We start from the raw sequence: 22,461 nt of genomic DNA, 5'->3' as shown, positions 1-22,461 counted from the left end.
GTACGTGCGCTGGGGCCTGCGGTACCGCGCGCCTAGGCGTTACCCGGCCGCCAAAGGGGGAAGCTGGGCGCAGCGGTCCCTCGCAGCAGCCGGAGCTGGACTTAGTCGCCAGCACCGCTCAGCGCCCGGACAGCGCTGTCAGGCCGACGGCTGCGGGGACGCTGCGCGATCCGTACCTCAGCGCGGATTTCCCGAGGAAGAAACGCGCCCGCCTGGCCCCGTACGCCGGGAGAAACGCAGCCGGCGGGGGAGCGCCCTGTCGTCCCACGTGAGGTGGCGCCTAGGGAGGCGAGGACAGCCCGCGCCGTGCCCACCGCCCCACCGGCGCTCTGCGCAGACTCTGGCAGAGGGATGAAACCGCGCCGCTCTCGCCCAAGGCTTCGGCCGCGCTCGAGCGCGTCCGCTGGCCTGGGCGGCCCCATGCAGAGATGCGCCGTCGGCCCGCCGGCCACTCCGGAGTCGGCTCACACGGCGCTGGACCCACCCTGCGCTCCCCATGGCGTTCGCCCCGTGCGCCAGCCAAGCACTCCGCAGCATCACGCACGACGGCTCAGCCTCAGTACCTGAGTCACGTCCCGCGCCTCAGCGTGAGATGCCCGTCCTCGCGCCGGACCACTGCCCGCTTTACCCGTGCGCCCAGACAGACCCGCCCCAGCCCTTCTGCGTCCCGCCGGCTGCGGAGCGCTTCGGCGCGACAGGTCGGTGGCTGCTCGCCCCGCCCACTCCAGAGCGAGGGCGCCCGGGTCCTAGCGCCGCCACGTGACTCCTTCCCGCCGCTACAGGTTTGTCCGCGCAGGGGCAGCTCGGCCGCGTGCGTGCGCCTTGGGCCGTGCAGGCTAGCGCACAAGGCACCAGCACGAGCTTTCCGTTGCTTACACAGAGCGCCACGCGGGGCTGGATACTGCCCCCGTGGAATGCTGCACCAGGTACCGAGAAGAGCAGGACCTGAGCAGTGGACTTAAACGTAGAAATCGGCTTCTGTAGCTGAGGTTTGTTCTGTGCTGCCGTTTCTATTTTCCAAAGAGTGATCACAGTTTCCTCTCACATAAGAAAGACTTTTATGACCTTTCTTGTTTGTTTTTTTTTCCTTCTTAGTCATTTTGATTGTGATATTTGCATTTTGCAAATACTTTACAGGCTTCCCTCGTCATCCTTTACCACAGGAGCACCGCCTGCAGATATGCCCACTTGAGATCGCTCTCCTTTTATATCCAGATGGAGTGAGCTTTCTGTACTGATATGCTGTGGCTCTGCTGCTATTCATACAAATCACAGAATCATAGACTCTTTGGGCTGGAACAGAACTTTTAAGGACATCTAGCCCACCCATCCCCCCCCCCCGCCATGACCAGGGACATCTTCAACTAGATCAGGTTGCTCAGAGACCCATCCAACCTCACCTTGACTGTTTCCACAGATGGGGCATCTACCACCTCTCTGAGCAACCTGTGCCAGTGTTTCACCACCCTCATTGTGAAAAATTTCTTCCTTATATCTAGTCTAAATGCACCCTCTTTTAGTTTAAAACCATTACTCCTTGTCCTATCACTACAGACCCTGCTAAAATGTCTGTCCCAATCTTTCTTATAAGCCCCCTTTAAGTCCTGGCAGGCTGCAATAAGGTCTCCCTTGAGCCTTCTCTGCTCCAGGCTGAACAACCCCAAACTCTTTCAGCCTTTCCTCACAGCAGAGGTGTTCCATCCCTCTGATCATTTTTGCAGCCTCCTCTGGACTCTCTCGAACAGGTCCATATCTTTCCTGTGCTGAGGGCTCTAGAGCTGGATGCAGTATTCCAGGTGGGGTCTCATCAGAGAGGGGTAGAGGGGCAGAATTCCCTCCCTTGACCTGCTGGCCACACTGCTTTGGATGCAGCCCAGGATACGGTTGGCCTTCTGGGCTACGAGCACACATTGCCAGCTCACGTCCAGCTTTTCATCCACCACTACCCCCAAGTCCTTCTTGGCAGGGCTGCTCTTGATCCCTTCATCCCCCAGCCTGTACTGATACTGGGGGTTGCCCCAACCCAGGTTCATGAACTATAATATTGAACAATAAAACTGTTCATATTGCTATTATTTAGCATCCACACAAGTTGCGATGGGCTTCTAAAGTGCAGTACAGAAAGTAGCACTTCTTAGGCTACTTAGGAAATTCAGTAGGTGCTCCATGCCTATAACCATTGTATCGGGAAGTGATCATCCCCCTGTACTCAGCATTGGTGAGGCTGCATTTCAAATACTGTGTTCAGTCTTGGGCCCCTCGCTACAAGAAAGACGTTGAGGTGCTTGAGTGTGTCCAAAGAAGAGCAATGAAGCTGGTGAAGGGTATGAGGAGCAGCTGAGGGAACAAGGGTTGTTTAGTCTGGAGAAACAGAAGGCTCAGGGGAGACCTTATCGCTATCTACAACTACCTGAAAGGGGGTTGTAGCATGCTGGGCATCAGTCTCTTTTTCCCAAGTAATAAGCAATAGGAAAAGAGGAAACAGCCTCAAGTTGCACCAAGGGAGGTTTAGGTTGGATATTAGGAAAAATTTCTTCACCGAAAGTGTTGTCAAGCATTGGAACAGGCTACCCAGGGAAGTGGTTGAGTGACCATCCCTGGACGTATTTAAAAGACATCTGTATGTGGCACTTAGGGTCATGGTTTAGTGGTAGACTTGTCAGTGTTAGGTTTGCGGTTGGACACAATGATCTTAAAGGTCTTTTCCGACCTAAATGATTCTATGATTCCTTCCACCTGTGTGGAGATACATAGGGCTAGGGTTCTAGCTAGAAGAGGATAGGCAGGATACAGTAGTGTCTTGTGAGAGCTATGGTGTTGCACAGATTAGTAGCTTCCAATATCTTAGAAGCTAATCACTGAAAATAGGTAATACAGAGGGAGAATCTGAAACTCTTTTGATACCATAGAAGTTTTTTCTCCTCCCTGCACGTTATGTTTGCATTGGCTTTTGATTCAGTTTTGCTGTAGTACCCGTATGTACCTGCTTAGGGATTCATTGCAGTAATGTGCAAAGATAAGCAAGGCCAGATGGTTTGTTTTGGGTAGATAGCATACAGGTAGTGAGACATACATTGCTAATCTTAAAGATCAGTAAAACCAGTTTTTGACTGTCTACCATTACCTGAATTTAGGCCATTTGCTTATAGGCAAGATCAAGGTAACTGCAGAAGAGCAAAACCCACTGATTCTTGTGGAGCTTCTGAAGCAAGCAGTGCAGTGCCTGAGGCCCAGCAAAATCAGTGGAGTCTAGCAGCTCAAGACATTTTTACATGTCTTTACAGGTAATCTTGGTTCTCCAGGAAAAGGAACTATGATCTCCATTGACAGTCCCAAAGGACCAGAAAAACTCCTACAGTTTTTGGGAGGGGATAGTTTTATCCCTTGACTGTAATTTCTTAAGGAGGACAGTTCCACCCTGCAAAATCTTCTGCTTTGTTACTCCACTTTACTACTTACTACATCATAGAAATGTATAGCCACCAGTAGAATTTTTAATTCAAACCTTAGAGGTATGTACTTTGTGAAGGTATTTTCAGGAGGGAGAGAAGTGCCTAGGAATGGAGAGGAGTAACAGTGAAAGTGAAGTTGGCAAAATACCTAAACCATCAGTACCTCTTATAGCTACGCAAATGATATAAAAGGCTAGGTAAGGAAACAGGTGTTAACCAAATATTAAAAAGACTGGTGTGTCCTTCACATCTGTCAACATTGCCTCTACCAAAGCCTCCATCTCTCTGCAGCCTAGTGAGCAGAGTGCAACATGTGCTCTCTGGTTAGCGTTCAGTTGTAAAACACTCACACCACTTTAAGAGGTCAGTGTAGTTTTTTCTAGAGGCAGAAGAGTGTCACTGCAGTTGGTCTGGTTTTCAGAAGTTGATGTCCACAGGCATAGACCAGCTGCTGAGAAAACTGACCAGTGGTCTGTGGTCTCACTTTTGTAGCTGGTGGCTCCTATTGGTCTCACTTTTTTAGCTGATGGCTCCTATTGTATTTGAATAATACATTTACTGAAAGAGATGTGTTCATAGAAGATGTCGTGCCAGGGTAAATGACACCCCCCAACATCAGCACCAGATCATTGGATTTGATTCAGTATTCAACAAGGCAGTAGTGTAAGTGAGCAGAACACAGGGTTGTTGTGCTTGTAGAAGCCTGCAAAGAGTCTGGATAACCTCATAAACACTTGGAACTGAGATGAAGGCACAAAACCCCTATCTGTTAGGTGGAGCTATGTTGCATGTGTTTAAGCATTAGCTATGCTGCAGTACACTTATGAGTAGAGGGAATATTAAAGTGCAGCAAAACTCAAAACACAGTGACTTAAGGCATCTATGAAAAGAGTTTTAAAAAGTTCTTCTTTACAGTTCTAACTAAATTAAAAAAAATCTGCATCTTAGTATTGTTCATCTATAAATATGCCACTTATTACAGATATTCTCAAAGTGTTGTTGAACTCATGAGGAATCATTAAATGAGCACATTCTTTGTCCGGAGTACACTGTGAAAGTCTCAGTCTAGCTTCTTGCTAAAGGGAGTTCTTAACAGGAAAGTATAACATTGTTGGGTTATACCTAAGAGATGCTAGATTCCATCAACCCTCCACTAAAAAGTCCTTCACTCCATAATTCCTTACTAGTTTCCAAATAAATAAAGATCATGGTGTGTTCTGTATTTACACATTTCTTTTGACTTTGTTATTTTTCACTTTGCCTCTTTGCGGCAAGAAAGGCTAATGATATCCTGGGTATTGAACAGAAGGCCGCATTGCTGGCTCATGGTCAATTTTTTGTCTGCCAGGACCCTCAGCTTTCCAACGGGCTGGTCCTCAGGCTGTACAGGTGCATGGGGTTATTCCTCAACAGGGGCAGGACTTCATGTGTTCCTCTGTTGAGCTTCGTGAGATTCCTGGATTGTTTCCATTAAAAACAGAGTGATGTAGTGAATCCGGTAACTGTTTGCCATTCCCATCAGTACAGACAGTCAGAGAATGCTGGAAATCTTTGCCTGACCAGGCTTCCAAGAAGGCAGAAGTGACTGGAGTATTGTTGTTACAGAGTGTAAATAAGAAGAGGGTAGCTGACATTTGGACAAAGCTTCATTGCTCTGGAACTTCGGGCTTCTGTTGGCTAATGTCTTCCCTAGCACCTCCCTGAACTGTAGAAATGCTTTCTCTGTATTGTAACAGTTTTGGGTGGCTGTTGCTTCCCATTCCAGATTCCAGCTGTACTCTTTGCTGTTCCTGCAGTTTGTAGGTGAGTCCCAAATATTACCTTAAAAGTGCCTGTAAACATTTATTCTTATTAAGCTTTACAGATATTTGTTTTTAAGGCTATGTTTTCTTATTTGCACTCAAATGGAGTCTGTTGTATTAATTATGGATTTTCACTGCAGTATTTTTAAGAATGTTAACAGTAACATTGAACATTTCAAAGGGTTTCATACATGGCTAACTGCACAATGCATACACCTCTGCCTTTGATTCAAAAGGTAAATATAGCAAATCATGTTGTACAAAAAGCCCTTGTAAGATTTTTATTGCAGAAAGGCCAGTAATATTCAGAGTTGAGGTTTAGGTAATTTTTAGTTTGTTTTTAAAGTGAGTATGAAAAGGGGTTCTTCTCATATGACTCTCAAGATGCAGTTGAGGAACATGAACTGTACCTACAAAGACATATAGGGTCTTCAAAAATATGAACCCACTGAAAATATGAACAGATAGACATGGAAAAGAGAGATATGGAAATCAAATTCTTCTAGCCTGGATGAAACTGGAATTTAAATGTGTCATTTAGTTCCTAAATGACAGCACCCAAATTTCAGAGGGGAACAAAAATTCCTTTGAAGTCCTTTGCAAGGTGTAAAGTAGGGTACTTTTATTTAGATTATCTTTAAAGTGTTAGTTCTAAATTTTTTGTATTTAATGTTTGTATACTGTATATTAAATACATCCCTCAGGGTTCTGTGGAAATAAGTTTATTCTTTTGAAAGAAAGCTGCACTTGAAAGAAAGACTCTTCTGAATCACATTTTAATTTTTATGTTTCATCAAGGTAGACTATGCCCATATTCACTTACAGAGTCCCCGCATGATCTTTCTTATAAATCTGTTCCTCTGATTGTCCAGGTAAGCATCTTTGGAGTGTGCCATGGCTCTCCTTGGAATTACTTTTCCATAGAAACAAGAATGATAGAATCGTGGAATCTTTGGGTTGGAAGGGACCTTTAAGGTCATCTAGTCCAACCTCCCTGCAATAAGCAGGGACATCTTCAACTGGATCAGGTTGCTCAGAGCCCCTGAAGAATGAGGGTGGCAGGATAAATAGTTTGTGTAATCCTGGGTCTTATCTTGTAACGGAGTTGGGCCATGGTGAGTTGGACATAGCCTTTGGACTAGAAACTTAGAAGTATTTTTGAGCCTAGTAGTATATTTGTAGCCAGGATATACCCTGCTTTTTCTCTCTAAAATGCAGCATTTTCAAAGGATGGGTCCATTTTCTTTGTTTGTGAAACTACTCGGAAGTGTTGGTATTTCACAGTACATTGATGGGGCTGAAGACGTGTATTCAGAAGTTGTGACTCTGAAAGTGGCTGAAATCTACCTTTAGGCTAAATCTTATTGAAGTCACTAGTGTTTCATAAGAATGGAAAATAAGTCTCTCTCTTCTAAATCCCTGTTCATCTTTGCTAAAAGGGAAAAAGGTTTCCTTTCATTTCCATCTATGAAACTAGGACAATTTCTGCATTTATTTTAGGTATATACAGGTTTCTACATTGATCCCAAAATCCGTGTTGTATAGACTATAATCTTCTTGACTCACCATTAAGACTAAAATTTACCCATTTTAAGCACTATTGAATCACTAGAAGCCATCAGTTACTCATTTGGGGAACTGACATGCATTTAATTATGTGATTAGGGACTGTCTGAAGGTACCTTGGAGAAGATGACAGCTATTTTGAAAGAGGGGGGCAGGAGGAGGAAAGATTGCAAAAAATAATGCAGTTGATAGGTTAGGCAACTCTGGGGTAAGACATAGGGAAAAGGAGTATGCCACCAGTTAGCTTCGTACATGGGTTTAGACATTTGCCTTATTGATTCTGATGAGTGTTTTGAGAGGCCCACTGCAGAGTATAAATTATGCTGGGACTTGCATAATAATTTTTTTTTGTGCACAGATTTGGAAAATTATTTGACACCAGATTTCACTGTTGTATTTTAAACCAGTGATGATTCATATAAACAAATGAACTAAATCCCTTCAGTAATTGTATATATAGATACACTTCATGTAGCTAAATTATTTATTTCAAAGCCAGATTATGGGTTATGATTCTAATTTTCAGTAATAGTTATTGACAGAAATAAATGCGTCCTTTCTTTAGATGACACGGGGTTAGGAAATACGGTTCTCTTCTGATGACCTAAGGAAAGATATATCTTTCATCAGATATATCAGAACTACTGATAATACTCTATTTTCTTTAAATTAGTGTACTTCAGATATAATTCATGCAACCAGGTTTCTGAAAGGGCTCTCATCTGGCAAAGCCATTTATATAATTCAGAAACACAAAAAAGTGAGAGAGCATTACAGGAAGTTTGCCACATGACTTCCAGAGAAGCAAGTCATCTAGAGTGACTAAGGGAAAATCACATTTTACATCCAGTTCATGTGTTATGTCTTCCTCATGTAGACAGTGTAGTCTGGCTTAGCTGATACTTTTTTGTAATAATTAAATGCCTTGGTAGCAGAACTTATTTATCTGTGCTGCATGACCTCATGTTGCAGTTGGCCTGACCTTGTTTTACAAGCTTTTTAAAGGTTTTCGCACAATGCAGTGGGAGTTAGGAAAGAATGGGAAGTTTGTTCCCTGTCTGTTCCCATCCCTAACAGCTGTACTTGAAATGGGCCAAGACTCTCCTTCCTGATCTGCACTAGCGAGAAATCTTTTAATACTGAACAGCCTGATAAACAAAATGTATTAGAACACAAGTGAACAAGAAAACGAGATTTGAGAGCATGAAAGAAGTGTTAGCTGTGTTTTGGGAGAAGGGGGTGTTATTAAGAGACCCGGGCTACAAAGGAGCATGCGCATGCTCACACAATGTGGAGGAGGGGCTGCTGCATGTTTATAGAGAGGATGAAATGAGGAAAATACGAGGAGAAGAATACCAGGTGCCTGGAAGTGAACGCAGTGAGAGGAACCGGGAAGCGCTGGTTTGTTGAGCACGAAGGGACGCAGCGAGGGGAACTGGCGATCCCCAGCACAGCTAGGGCTGGAGCGGGACGCAGCTGGAACCCGAGAGCCGCGGGGCTGGCCTAGGGGTGGAGCCAGGCGGGCCCGCCAGAGCACTGATTGGGCGCAAGCGGTGCTCGCCACAAGGCCTGCCTGGGGCTAACGGTGGGTCGGGCGGCAGGGGCCGCGGTTCCCATGGAGATGGGCTCGCCTTTCGGCCAGGCGTTGCTCGCCACGGTTTCCGTGAGACGCGGCCTGCAGCCGTGGGCAGGAGGACGTGCAGGTTTGTGCCGGGAGGAGCCGAGCCGCGACTGGACTACTGCGCGGGCGCCATCAGAAGGCCCAGCGGCCGCACAGCATCTCGTTGTGCCGCAGCTTGTCCTTCAGAGCTTCCGACGCGGCAACCGTGCATTTTGCGCCCTTTTTCTCTCTCTGGGGGCCTACTGTCTTTCTGCACCTTTCCTGTTACCAGGTGCCCTCTGTGTGCTGCCTCTGAGTCCCAAGCATTATCTTGTGCTGCCGTGTGCTCCTTTCTATTGCCTTCCTCTAAGGGACTTGAACTTGGCAGTCTGTCGGCTATCTGCTGTTGTGCTTCAGAGGATCTGACCCCCTGGGCCCTCCATGGCACTTCTCACCCCTTCTTCTGGGATCTGCTTCTTGCCTGTTGGCTTTGCCCTGGCAGTACTTTCTTTTGCTCCCACTCGATTATGTCTCGTTGTCCCTCTCTGTACTAAGGTGCACAAGTCCTGCAGCATACTTGATACTTGGCTTGCCTGTAGCATTCCCTTCCTCCATCCGTGTGGCTGTCCCATCCTGTCATCCCTGATGATATTTGCTCTAGGGACTCAGTGTCAGGGCTCCTTATGTTGTGTTGTCCTCTATTTACATTCCTGGACACTCTCTAGAATATGTACCCATTCCTCAGTCCCAGGAGCAATTGTTTCTTCCCACCATACATTGTCTTTTACTTACGCAGTCTCTCGTGCCCTCTACTCTTCTGTCTGTCCTGCATAATGGCAGAGCTTGACATCATGCTATCATGCACCCTGCAGCATAACCCATCCCCTCCTTTGCCAGAAGTGTGTCCCTGCTCAGTACCTGACATCCCAGGTTTCTCTTGTATGTTATTGGTCTTTATCTTATCCTCCAGCTCTGCTATATTTTATCTATTCTGATCAGATTGTGTAATGCACAATGTATATTTGCTGGTTTACATGTCTTGTAAGGTTAATAGCAAACCAGCTACTGGCAGTAAAGAGAGTAAGAGAGCACACAAGTGATGCTAACTTGTATCACCAATTGTCATAATTTTTTTCTTGGAACGGTGTTGACATTATTTCCTTTTTTTTCCATTCCCAGCAATGGGAATTGTTGGGAATTAACAGTGTAGCTGTGGCCTGTGCTGATTGCTTGTCTCATCATGACTTGGAGCAAATAGTGAAACAGCTGTGCTAATACTCGGGTGGTCTTGGTTCTGTCTGTCAGTGCTTCATCAGGGAAAACAGTTGTAGCTAGAGATACTTAATTGATACTGGCTGCGTGGCATTTTCTCATCCTCTTTTCTGTAGTTTTGAAAGGAAGAGAAGCAGTCCTGGTTTATTAGCTCTGCTGGTCTGTTATGCACATCATTTTCTTGGTACAATAAGGGTATGTTATAAGGATGTCAAGGAAGACAGAAACAAGTACAACTTCTTTATACTTTGAACAAAATTTTAAAGCTTTACATCTCTTTGACAAGAAGGGGTTGTATGGAATTCTGAATGTTCTCAAGTATTATTCTGATATGGTCTTCAGCAACACCTTGTTCTCCTATTTGGTTGAAAAGTGACTAGCTCAAACATGGCGTCTAACTTCTTGTTGTTGAAGTAACATTTTAGTAATAACAGTTGTGAAATCACCACTGAATCAGATATGCCGACCACACTCAATTGTGTGTGATTTACAGCGAAGCTATCATTTTCTGTTGGTAAAGAGGCTGACATGAGTCCCATTAGGCTGTTATGTGAGGGAACAGGAGTACCTATCAATCGCCTCTTTCTGGATATGCTTGAGGTACGTGGTTGGATTGTAATGGATATATTTGCTGTTTAGATTGTACGGGTAAGCTGTGCTTGTTGTAGGATGTTGACTCTTACTTCTATGTATGCTGTTTCCTAAGTCATGTTTTAATGTCATCATATATATGTTTACTATTCTTTTGACTGTAAGACATCCAGGTAATTGGTGCAATTTATATTTAAAATTACACTGTTATTTCCATTATGGTCCCTACTGAAACTAACTTCCAATTATAAATACTAGTGCTATCAGAGGCAAAATGTACCCTTTTCCCCTATTAAATTGCATTTCTAAGAAATACAGCTTTCTTTGATGGAAAGCAATATTTTAAAATTACAGGAAGGCTCATTCATTCATATTCTTACATGACACGAATGATTCCTATGTTATACGTAACACAAATTCATCTCAGGATACCACTTTCAATTTACCAGTGGCCTTAATTTGAGATATATGGACATAGGGAGGAAGGTTATTTTTATGGGAAGCTGGTGCCTTTTAATTTTGAGATAACTGTAGAGGAAGATTGTAAAAGAAGTATCATTTTTCTTAACCACCTCTTTCCAAGAAAAATTGTGACTCCAGTTTGATGATTTCAAGGAAGTAATAGGCTGGAGCTGTGGTATTGTTTTTCATTCCCTACACAAAGGTCTTGTCTAATAATGTATTGCTAATTTTAGCTAATGAAGCATACATCAGGTTTTTAAAAGGCACTTTAAAAAGTATTTTGAGACTTTAATGAGTATAGGCTGAGCATAGTTTCTTTCAGTGCCTTGAGTCCAGAAAGCATCTCATAGGCATTTTTTATCTTCAATGTATTTATGATTGGGGTGGAGGGGGGAAGGAAGTCGGATTTAGTTAATATTTTTAACTTTGGTAGCCATCAGGTGCATCTGGAGCAACAGTAGCTGAAAGGAAGATATAAAAAGAACAAATCTTTCTTACTATTACTTGTTATAGGCAGGGAAGCAGTACTGTTCATGAATATCCACAACAGTGACTTTTACAAAAAATATCTATTGCTGCTTATCCAAATGGAGAAGATACTACTTAAGACTATTTTCTACATGGTGGTATGATTTGAAGATTGCCAACGAGAAGTGGAATATGAAGAGAAAGCATAATTTTATTTTAAGTGCCTTAGGGATAAATGTGAAATCCAAGCCAGCAGAATTGAAAGGCCACCATATCATTGTGTCCTCCACCAGTGTTTGTTACTCATTGTACCTGGGAAGAGCAAGCTTGAAATTTTTTTTATGTTTGTCACGTCCAACAATCAGAGACTCATTTTTGATCCTGGAGAATTAGAGTTGACTAGTTTGTTAGTGAAGAAAAGTATTATTTAAATTGTGGCATCCTTTAGCATAGAGATACTGCATCATGTTTGCTGATCTGGAAATATCTCTTTCATTTAAAGAGATTAAAGAGCCACTATTTGAAAGGCATGCTTGTCTGAGTTGTTCTCTGCATCCCTTTGCTTATCCAGATGGGATTATCTGTAACCACTGACACAGAATAGATCTGTGTCAGAAAGAAGAGATCTGATCACAGAAGAGATCTGATCAGAAATTACCTTTCTTTTTCCTTTTTTTTTTTAATCTTTTTTTTTTTTTTAAAACAGCCATGGTGCTTAGAAATAATGTTTTTTCTTCTACAAGATGGAAGTGAAGCAGGTAAAGGGCTTTACCAGTAAAAGCACAGCCTGCATGTTGTTTATTTTCTTTTTAGTTTTAAAGATACACTTAATATGTTACTGAAATACAGCTATTTCCTCATACCTGTGGGCCTTTCTGAAAAGTAACTTCAAGGTGGATTTAACTGTGGACAGAACAGTAGTTTTGTAGTCCCATGAGTAATTGTGGGAAGAGAAGACAAATGGGACACAGCAGTTAATATTGTTGATCTAAGAGAAGGCTGGACTGTGACTTGACTTGTCATAAATGCCTTCAAGAAAAGAGAAGTATGCATGCAGTTTACAGTGACTAAATCTTTGTATACCTCTATTTTCAGTCTGTATAAAGAAAGGAGAAAATTATGTTTTCCCACCCCAAAATTTAGTGGTATTTTGCAATTAATTTGGAAAGTCTTATCCCTGGACAATGCAGGACTATAAATAAAAGTAAATTCTGTTTCTAGAAGTAGCCAATGCCCAATGGTCCAGGAAACTTTACAATTTAAATTTAAAATTCACTGGTAATTAGTTATCAGCTATGCCGTAGATTGGGAGTGATGAGATACTTGATTTGTATTAGTTATCAGTCTCAACTGTCTTCTGTCAGCTCCTGTTTCAGATTTATAGTAGTGTTACAGATGGAGAAAGAACTAAAATATCTCTTTCAGTGGAAAGAAAAAGAAGGGAAAGAGCTACATGCTCACCAGTTCCTGTGTCAAAAGAAAATGCTGCAAGATGTCAAAGAGCAACTCCAAAACACGCATGAAAAATTTAACAAATTGAAAGAAGATTTTGTCTATAACCTAAGAATTTTAGAAGAGAGAGATAGAGTTAGAACACTATAATGTCATAGTCACTTGTCTGAAAACATCTTAAAATGCTAAACAGGCAGAGATTAGTGATCTTAGAGTACAACTGGGTAAAGTGGAGTAAATGCTTATCAAGGAAAAAGGAAAAATATGTAAACTTCATTATCGCTATCAATAACTCATTGGCGAACATAAATTAGAGCTGGAATGGTTTTGCAGGTGAGATGTGATAGAATAGCATGCAGGAAAAAAGAAATTTAGCTTCTCTGAGACATATTTGGATTGGGATAAAGCAGTAACATCATTCATACAGTAGAGAACACTTTGAGCATGGAGATATGATTGTCTATCCTGACAGAGGAGCACCTGGAATGTGAACAGAGCGAGAGCTAACAGAAGTGACTTGGCCTATCTTTACACCCCTGTATCTTGGTTTCCATAGTGACTTGTCTGATTTCTGGCAATATGTTAGAGAAAGAATAGCATTAAGTGATAGTGAGGATGCTTTTAAACATACAGCATGTCCCTACATAATTTACAAGGGTGTATGTTGGGGAGATGATACGACTGGGTGGAGATGGTATGATTATAAGGGAAACAGTGTGTGGGGAGCAGAAAAGGATTTGTCAGAAAAATGTTTTTTTTTCTTGGGCACTGAAACGCCTCTGGGAAATGAGATGAATCTGAAAATATTGTGATATGTCTCCTGTGCATTATATCAAGATGCACTTATCTTCTGTGTACGTGAAGAGACAAATGATAATGGTATCAACCATTGTCAACAATATTATCTAAGGTTACTAGACTTTGGTTACTGTATTGTGCTGTGGATTCAACACAAACAGCTCAGCCTTTCAACTACTTTAAGCCATTGCAAGCTAATCTTATGATAGGAATTGGGCTTATGCGCTCTTAAATACATTTTGTCCCACCTTCTCTGGTAGGCCTGTTTGAAAGAAAGAAGTCTGTTAGGACATATCCAGCCACAGGACCAAGATTTATGATTAATACAACAAATTAGTAGATGAAGATAGCTGAAGCAATGCACTTGTTTAGTTTGGCCATTCTCACTAATTTTTATTATTCTGTATATAGACTTCTAAACCTTGTGGGAAAAGGGGGGGGAATAAACACTTATTTCCTGAGATCTGTCTGCACATCATTCTTGTTTAATATAACTACTGTCTTCAACTATAACAGTATCTTTGGAATACTGTTTCAAATGTTAATTTCTCTGTTTAAAATGGGTTCTCTGTTTAAAATTGTAACTGCTGTAAAGTGTTGTGGGTCTAACTGCATTTACAATGTAGAGATGGCTGGATAAGTTTTAGATAATTTTTTTAGTTATTAAAAGTGATCTGGACATGGATTTGGCATTCCTCAAAGGTCACTAACTGATTGATGTTACCGTGGTTCTGGAGCATATGCAATTTCATTTAAAGCCAGTTCAGGAATTTTACATGGAGTATATCCTTTGGTAATGGAAGGAGGAGTTTCAGTCTTTTACACCCAGCATTGCCTCTTTGCCAGGCTGAGCTGAATACTAAACACTGAGCAGTAGAGCAATTATTCTTCTGATCTGCCTTGCCCTGGAGAGTTGCGAGTTGAACATGGGAGGCGTAAAAGTGTCTGTCTAGACTATACTGAGATGACACTTCTGTTAGACTTTATTTATATGCATGTGTTGGCTATAGGATTCACGTTAATTCAGATGAAGTGTAAATTTAAAAGCAAAATCTAGCAGAATATGAAAGTGAATATGCATTTAGCTGTTTGTGACTATCCAGTTCTAGTTTGCAGTTCTATTATATGTCTATATGTAGTCACTATATGATTAACCTTATCTAACCAAACGCAGCAGTCATTCAGCTACATAGAATTGAAAGTAATCAGAAGGTTGCAGAACTGCACGATATCAGTCCAGGTCTGTTTGGCCATGCAGGAGGCTGCACCAAGCCTATTGAGTCTTGCAGGGATGAATCCCAAGCTTGAAAAGGTTCAGTGTATCATTAGAGAACTTACTGCTCTTCAGCTCTTCAAATTTGTTTGAAATGCTGGTCTTACAGGTATTCTTCCACTGTATCTCTGAGAAACGTTTTTTTGTTGATAGCAAATAAAAATACTGGGGGGAGGAGAGGAAAAGATACGGAGCTGCTTCTATTTTTAAGTGTATACAAAAGCTCAGATTTCTGCTGGGCAGCCCTTGTTTTGCAATTTCTTCTTATGCAACAGAAATTTTTGGGTGGAGGAGGAACTCTGTTATACTTCAGTGGAAGTCTTGCACTTCTTTTCAGCAGTGCAACTAACTTTTGAAGTATAGTTTTGAGAAATGACATATGTTGTTATAATTGGTTTCAACTGACTTACGAGAAAAAAAAATTATGGTGACTGTTTCTTTAGGAAATTGTAGCATCTTGTATTTAGTTATGTGTTATTGTTTAAAAAATTTTATATATGTAAAAATGTCTGGCCTTGTTAGGTCACCAGAGATGGTCTTTAATGTAAATTTGTTTTATTCTTGTTTATAGCTCTAGGAACAGTCACACAGATCATCAGCATGAGGAATATGTGAACCTGAAACATCACATGGAGAGAAAAATCCAAGAACTGGAAGGAGAGCTTGCCTGTCAGAAACAGGTATAAGAATATGGAGAAAAAATGTTGTTGCTGCGGTGACACCTAGCAAACTTTTTTTTTTTTTAATTTATTACAATGTTCTGGTTTAACATTGCTGTAGTTGTATAAAATTTTTTTTTTTGCCTTTTTCTGCTTAAATTGATGAGATTTGTAATGACAGTTTAGAAAATTATGCACTACTTGTGTAGTAGCTGTTGCTTTGCTTGTCTGGCAGCTCCACCGTGTAAGGAACTGTTAAGAATGTGTTCAGTAATCTGAGATTGTGTAAGATTATTTTATGTAGACAGCACACTGCTAAATTTGCTAACCTTGAAACTACAGGAAAGGTCAGCATCTAGAAAGCAGAGGCAGCCTTAGGCAACATAGGTAAATGTACGTTGTTTAGCATACTTCTAATTACAAGGCTCCCCCCCTCCCACCTCTTATATTGCTATCATTTAATTATAAAAGGATAATCCTACTAACAATGAAATTTGACCTATGTGAACAATAGTTGATAACTGGCTTGATTTAGAAGTTGTCTTTGTGTGTTGTGTGGTTGAACTGTAACGATAAAGCTGACTAACTGCTGTTACACAAGCATAAGGGCACATAATCTAATATGCACTATTTCTCTTAACTTTTCTTTTTTTCTCCTGCAGTGTGGTATCTCCATTGTTTGACTTAGAACTAAAGCAGCACATCTCACAATGTTGCCACTGGGTCTCTTTGCAGTCATTCCCCTTAATCTAAGACATGACATTTAATCAATTAGCTAAAATCCCTTGTGACCTCATCCTCTTGTTTTCAAGTTTCAGTTGTGATTTACCAATTAAAGTCCTGGAAGTAGTATCGCGTAAACATTTTTTTAAATAATTTATCAGTCTGCGCACCTGAAAGGCCACTCACTGCAACAGTTTAATTTCTGGAAAATCCATGGCTCTCTTCTGAACAGTTTTTCATACGCTTATAAAACATAGGTTTTGTGAAGAATGAATGTCACACTTCTTCAGTGGTGTCTTCACTGGTGTCTTTAATTTCCATGCATTGGACTCGGAATAACTTGCAATGTTACTTTGGAGGAATTTTACACCACAATGACCATTATGTAGTACTGTTCTTACTTGGGATTGAAATGTAAAGTCCTCTAACAACAGATTTTTGTTTTCCCAAGTATGACAAGCAATATAACTGTTTTGATTCTTTTCCTTTAACTTAAAATTAAATAGCTATACAGAGGGGAAAAAAAAAGTCTTTCCCGTAGCTTCCTATTTCCCAGCAGCCCTCTTGTCACTTTACTTCCAGAGTGGAAAACATGGTAGTATTTTTCTGACAACTTTTTGGTAAGGCTATATTTTCTTAGCTTTTTAGTAGTCCTGCAAATATTCACTTTAAAAGCCTCTTGACTGCAGCCAAAACTTTCCCTTGTAATAGTAGTGAATTGTTTTCCCTAACTTAAGCAAAAAGCATAGACTAGTGATTACAAGTCTCTATAATGCACCTTTAAAATCTTTTTTGTGTGGTTTGTTAGTGACCACTTTTTGTGCTTGAATACTGTTTCTGTTGTCATTCTGCAGACATAGAGGGAAACTGTTAAATGTTTATCACTATTAATTCCATACATATGTGTGTGTATAAGAAGCTGGATGTCCTAATGGCATGTAATATATTGTACATAATAATCAATATCCCTTTATTCATGTGCTTATAATATACATTTAACTTCTGTTAATTTTTGTTATTTTATAGTTAAAATTTTACTTTAAGTTGTGGCAAAAAAAGGCTGAAATAACTTTATTTGGTTTCTTTTTGTACAGCTCAAGACTGTTCGGTCCCATTTGCTAAGTAAACTGTCCAGTTTAAAAAACAAAAAAACAAAACACACAACAACAACAAAAAACAAACCAAAGCAAAAAACCACAACTTTTAGCACTGGGGAGATATCACACTTTTCTGCTCCTCTAAAAGTTAAAAGAAACTTCAGGTATTTCCATAATGGATAGTCTTTGATGTATTACAAATGCTCAGATGTCTGTAAAGGAATTGAACTTTAATGTCTGTGAGGTGTTTTTTCTTAAAATAAGTGCTTCTTCCCCCTGCCCTGGTTATGGAATATGATTTATTTTGCAAAGGATGCCATTTGGCTGATGTGTTTCTTTAAATTCCCCTTTTCTGTACAAGTTGTGTTAGGGGACCTGCTACAGGCCAGATGATAGGTTTCATTTGGCACATTCTGATTCTCATTAGAGCAGAGAAATATCATGCAATGATTAAACCCGTTTTACCGTGTTTGGAAACTCTGTATTGTCACGGGCTTTTTTATCAGTACCATTGTACTTGTGTTACCTATCTGTTGCTCCCCTTGTAGGAACTGCTAGCTGAATTTGATGCAGAAATGAAAAGGAGAGAATGTGAGTTTCAAGAGCAGACAATTTAAATTGGTAACTTAGTTTTGTTCCATGAAGTTAAGGTAACTTATTTGTAAGCTAGTACCCTTTATTCAATGTGTTTATTGTAATCTCAAGTCATTCCTGTGTGAAACGCATGAAAAGCTGACTCTGTTGTTGTTGCTGTTTTTCCTACACCTGCTAATTTTCCTCCACTAACTAATTGTTTCCAGGATAGCAGGAAGCAGGGGTATATGTGGTATGCATCTTAATTTCATTCATAGTGACTGGGTTTTTCCCTACACAACCAAAAAATATATATAGGTCTTTGAAAGGCCTGTCTCATCCTTCTAAGGCTAGTAATGAGGAATTCACTTTTCCAAAATCTGTATTTTCTGCATATGCAGTCTTTGCTAATCATCATCCAATATTACTTGGATGGGTTCTCTGGTGCCTGTGTTCACTTGCTTCAGTGGTGGTTTAACTGATTGCTTAGTAATTCAACAAACCAAGGTTTATAGCTAGAGGGGGGAAAAAAATGCTTACATTAAACCTAAACTGATAGTGTTGGGAAAAGCAGACAAGCTTTCAGAAAGAGGGTTTGTATGCCTAAAAGATTGCCAGCTTTTTCCAGCTGTGTTGATTTTTGTCTAATAAAATCAACTACTTCTTCCTACAAACCTTACCTTGCCAAAGGCTTATTAGGGTAGCAAAAGGTTGCCTGGTCATTAGTGGTATCCATGGATTTCTGCATCTTGAATGCTGACACAATTGGAGTTTAGTTTCTGATTTTGTTTTCTTGACTTGTCTTGGGCCTTCTTTAAAGGACAGTACTGTAGTAATGGACCTAAAAACACTTTGTCTTATTGTGGTCTTGACTGTAGAGATTGCATGACCAACTGCTGTTGACTCAGTATGAACAAAGGAACTGCAACTGCGTGTATACTTATTAAATGTGAATTTGCACATATTGCTTACTCTGTGATATGCAGTGTAACTCTAATAGTACTTCAGACGAAACCTTTAATCTTTGCAATTTTCAGATTTGAGTGCTTGATCAGATAGCTCCAATACTGTTTGCAGCTGCATCTGAATGTAATAGCTCTCAGTAGGCCTCAGGTGCTAGATGCTATTACATCTTTTTCTTTCTTTACGAAATATATTGTCTATGAGATATTATTTGTACCTGAATTGGGGTGGAAGTGTTAAGCAAGGGAAGGAGAGCTCATCTGCAATCATTTCCCTCATGTATTAGTGAGGCCAGCTGCAGGAGAAGCCAAGAAGTCATTGAATAAAAAAACTGTGTAAAAGGAACTTTAGGCAGCGGTAGGAGGGGGTCATATGCAGGATTAATGTTAATGTAGGTAATAGGTGTAGGAAGAGGATACAAAATGGATATTTAGCAGTAATATGGGAGTAGAAATCTAAATAACAGCAGAGCCTGTAGTTTATGGAGAAGGTGTTTTAAAGTGCTTTGTTGATCTAATGTGCTTATAAAGTGCTTATACCGTGCAAAATGTTATTTACAAATTTAAAAACACAAAAAAACCCAAACCACCCCCCCCCCCCAAAAAAAAACACCTCGCAACCTTCTATACTATTTTGTTTGTTTCTGGAGCTGATGCTAACACTTCACCTCTTAAAAATTAGGTTATATCAGGCTCTCATTAGAATTCTTAAGTCTTATTCTCCTCCTTTCTAAGGTGAAGCTGCTGACCAGAGAACTGGAGACCCTCAGAGAGATTGGAATGCAAACACCAGAAATGTTTTATTTGAGACTGGAGAAAGAAAACCAGTTCAATGATTTTGTTGCTGTGAAAGATGCTTGGTATTGTACAGTTTTGATTATGATAAAAATAAAGTGCTTTTCAAGACTCTACAACTCTGCAAATGCTTTCAACTTACGTACTTCATACTTCTTCACATACTCTTATTTTTGCAACAGCTTAGGATGGTCTACGTTAATTAATTGATCTAGTAATATATATTCTTACAAAAGAAGGAGGTGCTAAATTTCATGGATTCAGGTTAATTCTGCTACATTCTTTCTGGATATAAGCTGAATCACTTAAAAAATAAAATTTTATGTTAGAAGTTTTAATGGTTCGGTGGTACCTTCTGCCTTTACTGCAAAAAGGAGTACTTCCTCCAAGCAGTAAAAATAATGAAAAAACTTAGCTCATCCCACTTCTATAATGTGGGCTGGTTTTGGTGTCTCATATTTCACACACTTGATTTGAATCCAGTAAGTCCAGTTGTGTTCAGTTACAACTTTATACTTTCTCAAGCAGCTACACACAGATTGTGAATATAGTGACAGAAAATAACCCATTCAAACCAGAGTATTATTGGGGGTTTTATCTTTTATGTTTTACTCATCACTAGTTCAAACTTAAGAAATGACACTCATAGTTCAATTTCTGTTCCTTCTGTTTTGCTTTAATCCCTTATATCCAAGATTTTTTATATATTTTGAAAATTTATATGCATGTCAGTTTCAGAGGGTAAGAACATTATACAGCTATTACTTGCATGTCTCCTTTTTTATTTACTGTTAGATTTGAGTTTTCTGTAGGCACTATTTGGTGGTCTTTTCTTCTAACAACTCACGTCTGTCTTATTTTAAACTTGGTCTCTATTTTTGTGTGAGTGTATGCTCAGGACATTAATCTGTGAATGAAAACTGAACATTCAAGGGAGCATTTTTGCTCCATGGATTCCTGCAGTCTCTTATTTGGGCCACCTGATCATAGCTGCTTTTCAGTTCTTCAATTACTGTGAAGAATATTTTCAGTATGGTAAAAGAGAATGTTAAAAGGAGTAGTCCACCTGTTAAAATAGCTTCTCTATGAGTCATCTTAAAAAAAACAAAAAACCAAAAACAAACAATCAAACTTAATTTTTAGGATTACCCTGATCACATTGCTAGGTGAAATACTGTTGTTCTTTGTGCTAATCACAGACTTGAAGTTCCTTGATAAATTGGAGTTAAGTCTCTGCAGTGGTATATGAAAGATTCACCCCTGGTCTTAAGTCCAACTAAACAGTGGCATTCTTAGTTTGAAAAGACAACATCAAAAGACCTCCTCGCAACCTGTTCCACTGACAAGCAGATACTGATTTCTGTTTCCGCTGCTTCCAACAATGATTCTTTTAAATTGCTCAAACCAAATTGATAAAAAAGTAAGTAAATCAACAATACTGAAAAATAACGTGCTTATGTTGCTTGAAACCTTACTTTATTCTGTCTCTCTACATCTTCTAGGCATGAAGAACTAGCTCATGCCACCAAGGAAAAAGATACAATGCCAGCTTCAGTGAAGGAAGCCCAAGTCAAACAATTTAAGCTGAAATCAACAGCTTTGCTCTGTGTATCATAGGTATGAACAACAACTGTCTTTGGCAGCTGAGCAAGAATGGATTCTGGAACAGAGTAAAATGCAAGCAGAACTGAACTGGCAGCAGGTCTGTGAGAATGCTGAAAGGAATCAGTATCAGAAGTCAGAGGACCTAACACAAAGACTGTCTTCAGCAAGAGAGCAGGTGAGAATTTCAAATTAACACTGTTTAGGAACGATCTGTTGCATAGGGAGCTATGGATTTTTTCCATCATGGTGTTTCTCAAGGGAGGCATGACTTCAGTGGTCTTTCAAAAATCTGTAAAACAGTAATTCTGTATTGTGCACAGCAGTTCATTAAATGTATTTGATCAGAGACCAGATTTAATTTTCATGGACAATCCTTAATAGAGGCCTTTTCTCCCTTGTAATGAAGTCTTGAGAAGTAGCGGCATCTCCAGGCTGGGACGTGCCACTGCTTTTCTTGGCACTGTAGCAGAAGAAGAAAGATCCCTTTTAGTTAGAGCAGCCCCAGGCCAAAAAGAGTTTCAGATCACAGTACAGCTTGAATTCTATCCAGGGAACAATATTAGTCCTGGAAAACTCAGAGTATTTTTGTATGGAAGAAAAAATCCTATTTTGTGAAGTGTGCAAGCTTCTGTCTCTGAAAAATGAAATACCTATTTATTGTTTGGAGACTATTACACAATGGGCTAACAATAATTCTCAATGACCAGTTGCCTAGTAAATTCATGGGTACAGAGTAAACACTTGTTTACAAAGTTTAGAATGCAGGCATTTACTCTGGTGTTTTATTTTACCATTGTCTTCCAAAAATTATTCATAGGCATCAATAGGTGTAGAGTAAGAACACATCTGAGATGAATCAGCATTGTCCATTTCACATACAAAAGATGAGACAACGAAGCCAAATTATTTTTCTGTGAAGGTGGTTTTTGACAGAGCCAAACATGATATGCTTTAAGTTCCTGTCCTGTGTTTTAAAATATCTTTCTCTTTTATTTCCTTCTTTTCTTTGTTGTTTCTTTTTTTAATCTCTGCACCCTTTGCCCTTGAGATGCTGACATGCTCTTCTTTCCCTCCCTTCTCTCCCTCCTAGGTTGAAGCTGATCTACAGAAAACAGACTACAGGTTGCATGAAGTGAAGACTGTTCTTTCTGCTTTGACTGTTGAGAAAGAACAGACAATACAAGCTTCGTTTAATCACGGTATTTTACCTGAAGGGGAGAAACAGGTTAGACAACACTTAATGTCTTGACTTGAATGAATTCATTCTGAGATGACGATTTTATGGGGCTTGTTTCCACTGGACTTCTTGTA

The 22,461-nt window shown here is 40.3% G+C and overlaps 1 protein-coding gene across 1 annotated transcript in view; it reads left to right on the top strand.

The window, feature by feature from the left end:
* Window positions 1-592: 592 nt before the first annotated feature.
* The window catches only part of CCDC57 (coiled-coil domain containing 57), a gene marked incomplete at both ends in the record, with an annotated part of 47,341 nt that continues 25,472 nt past the window's right edge, over window positions 593-22,461 (top strand). The window contains 8 exon segments of the mRNA XM_082008311.1: window positions 593-706; window positions 708-838; window positions 840-980; window positions 15,308-15,416; window positions 19,486-19,610; window positions 21,048-21,137; window positions 21,139-21,325; window positions 22,241-22,375. Of these exon segments, the coding sequence (XP_081864437.1) occupies window positions 593-706; window positions 708-838; window positions 840-980; window positions 15,308-15,416; window positions 19,486-19,610; window positions 21,048-21,137; window positions 21,139-21,325; window positions 22,241-22,375 (1,032 nt within the window).

The sequence above is a fragment of the Phaethon aethereus genome, assembly GCF_964289735.1.
Source record: "Phaethon aethereus genome assembly, chromosome: 18".
Classification (NCBI taxonomy): Eukaryota; Metazoa; Chordata; class Aves; order Phaethontiformes; family Phaethontidae; genus Phaethon; species Phaethon aethereus.
This window is presented reverse-complemented; position numbering and strand designations above follow the sequence as displayed.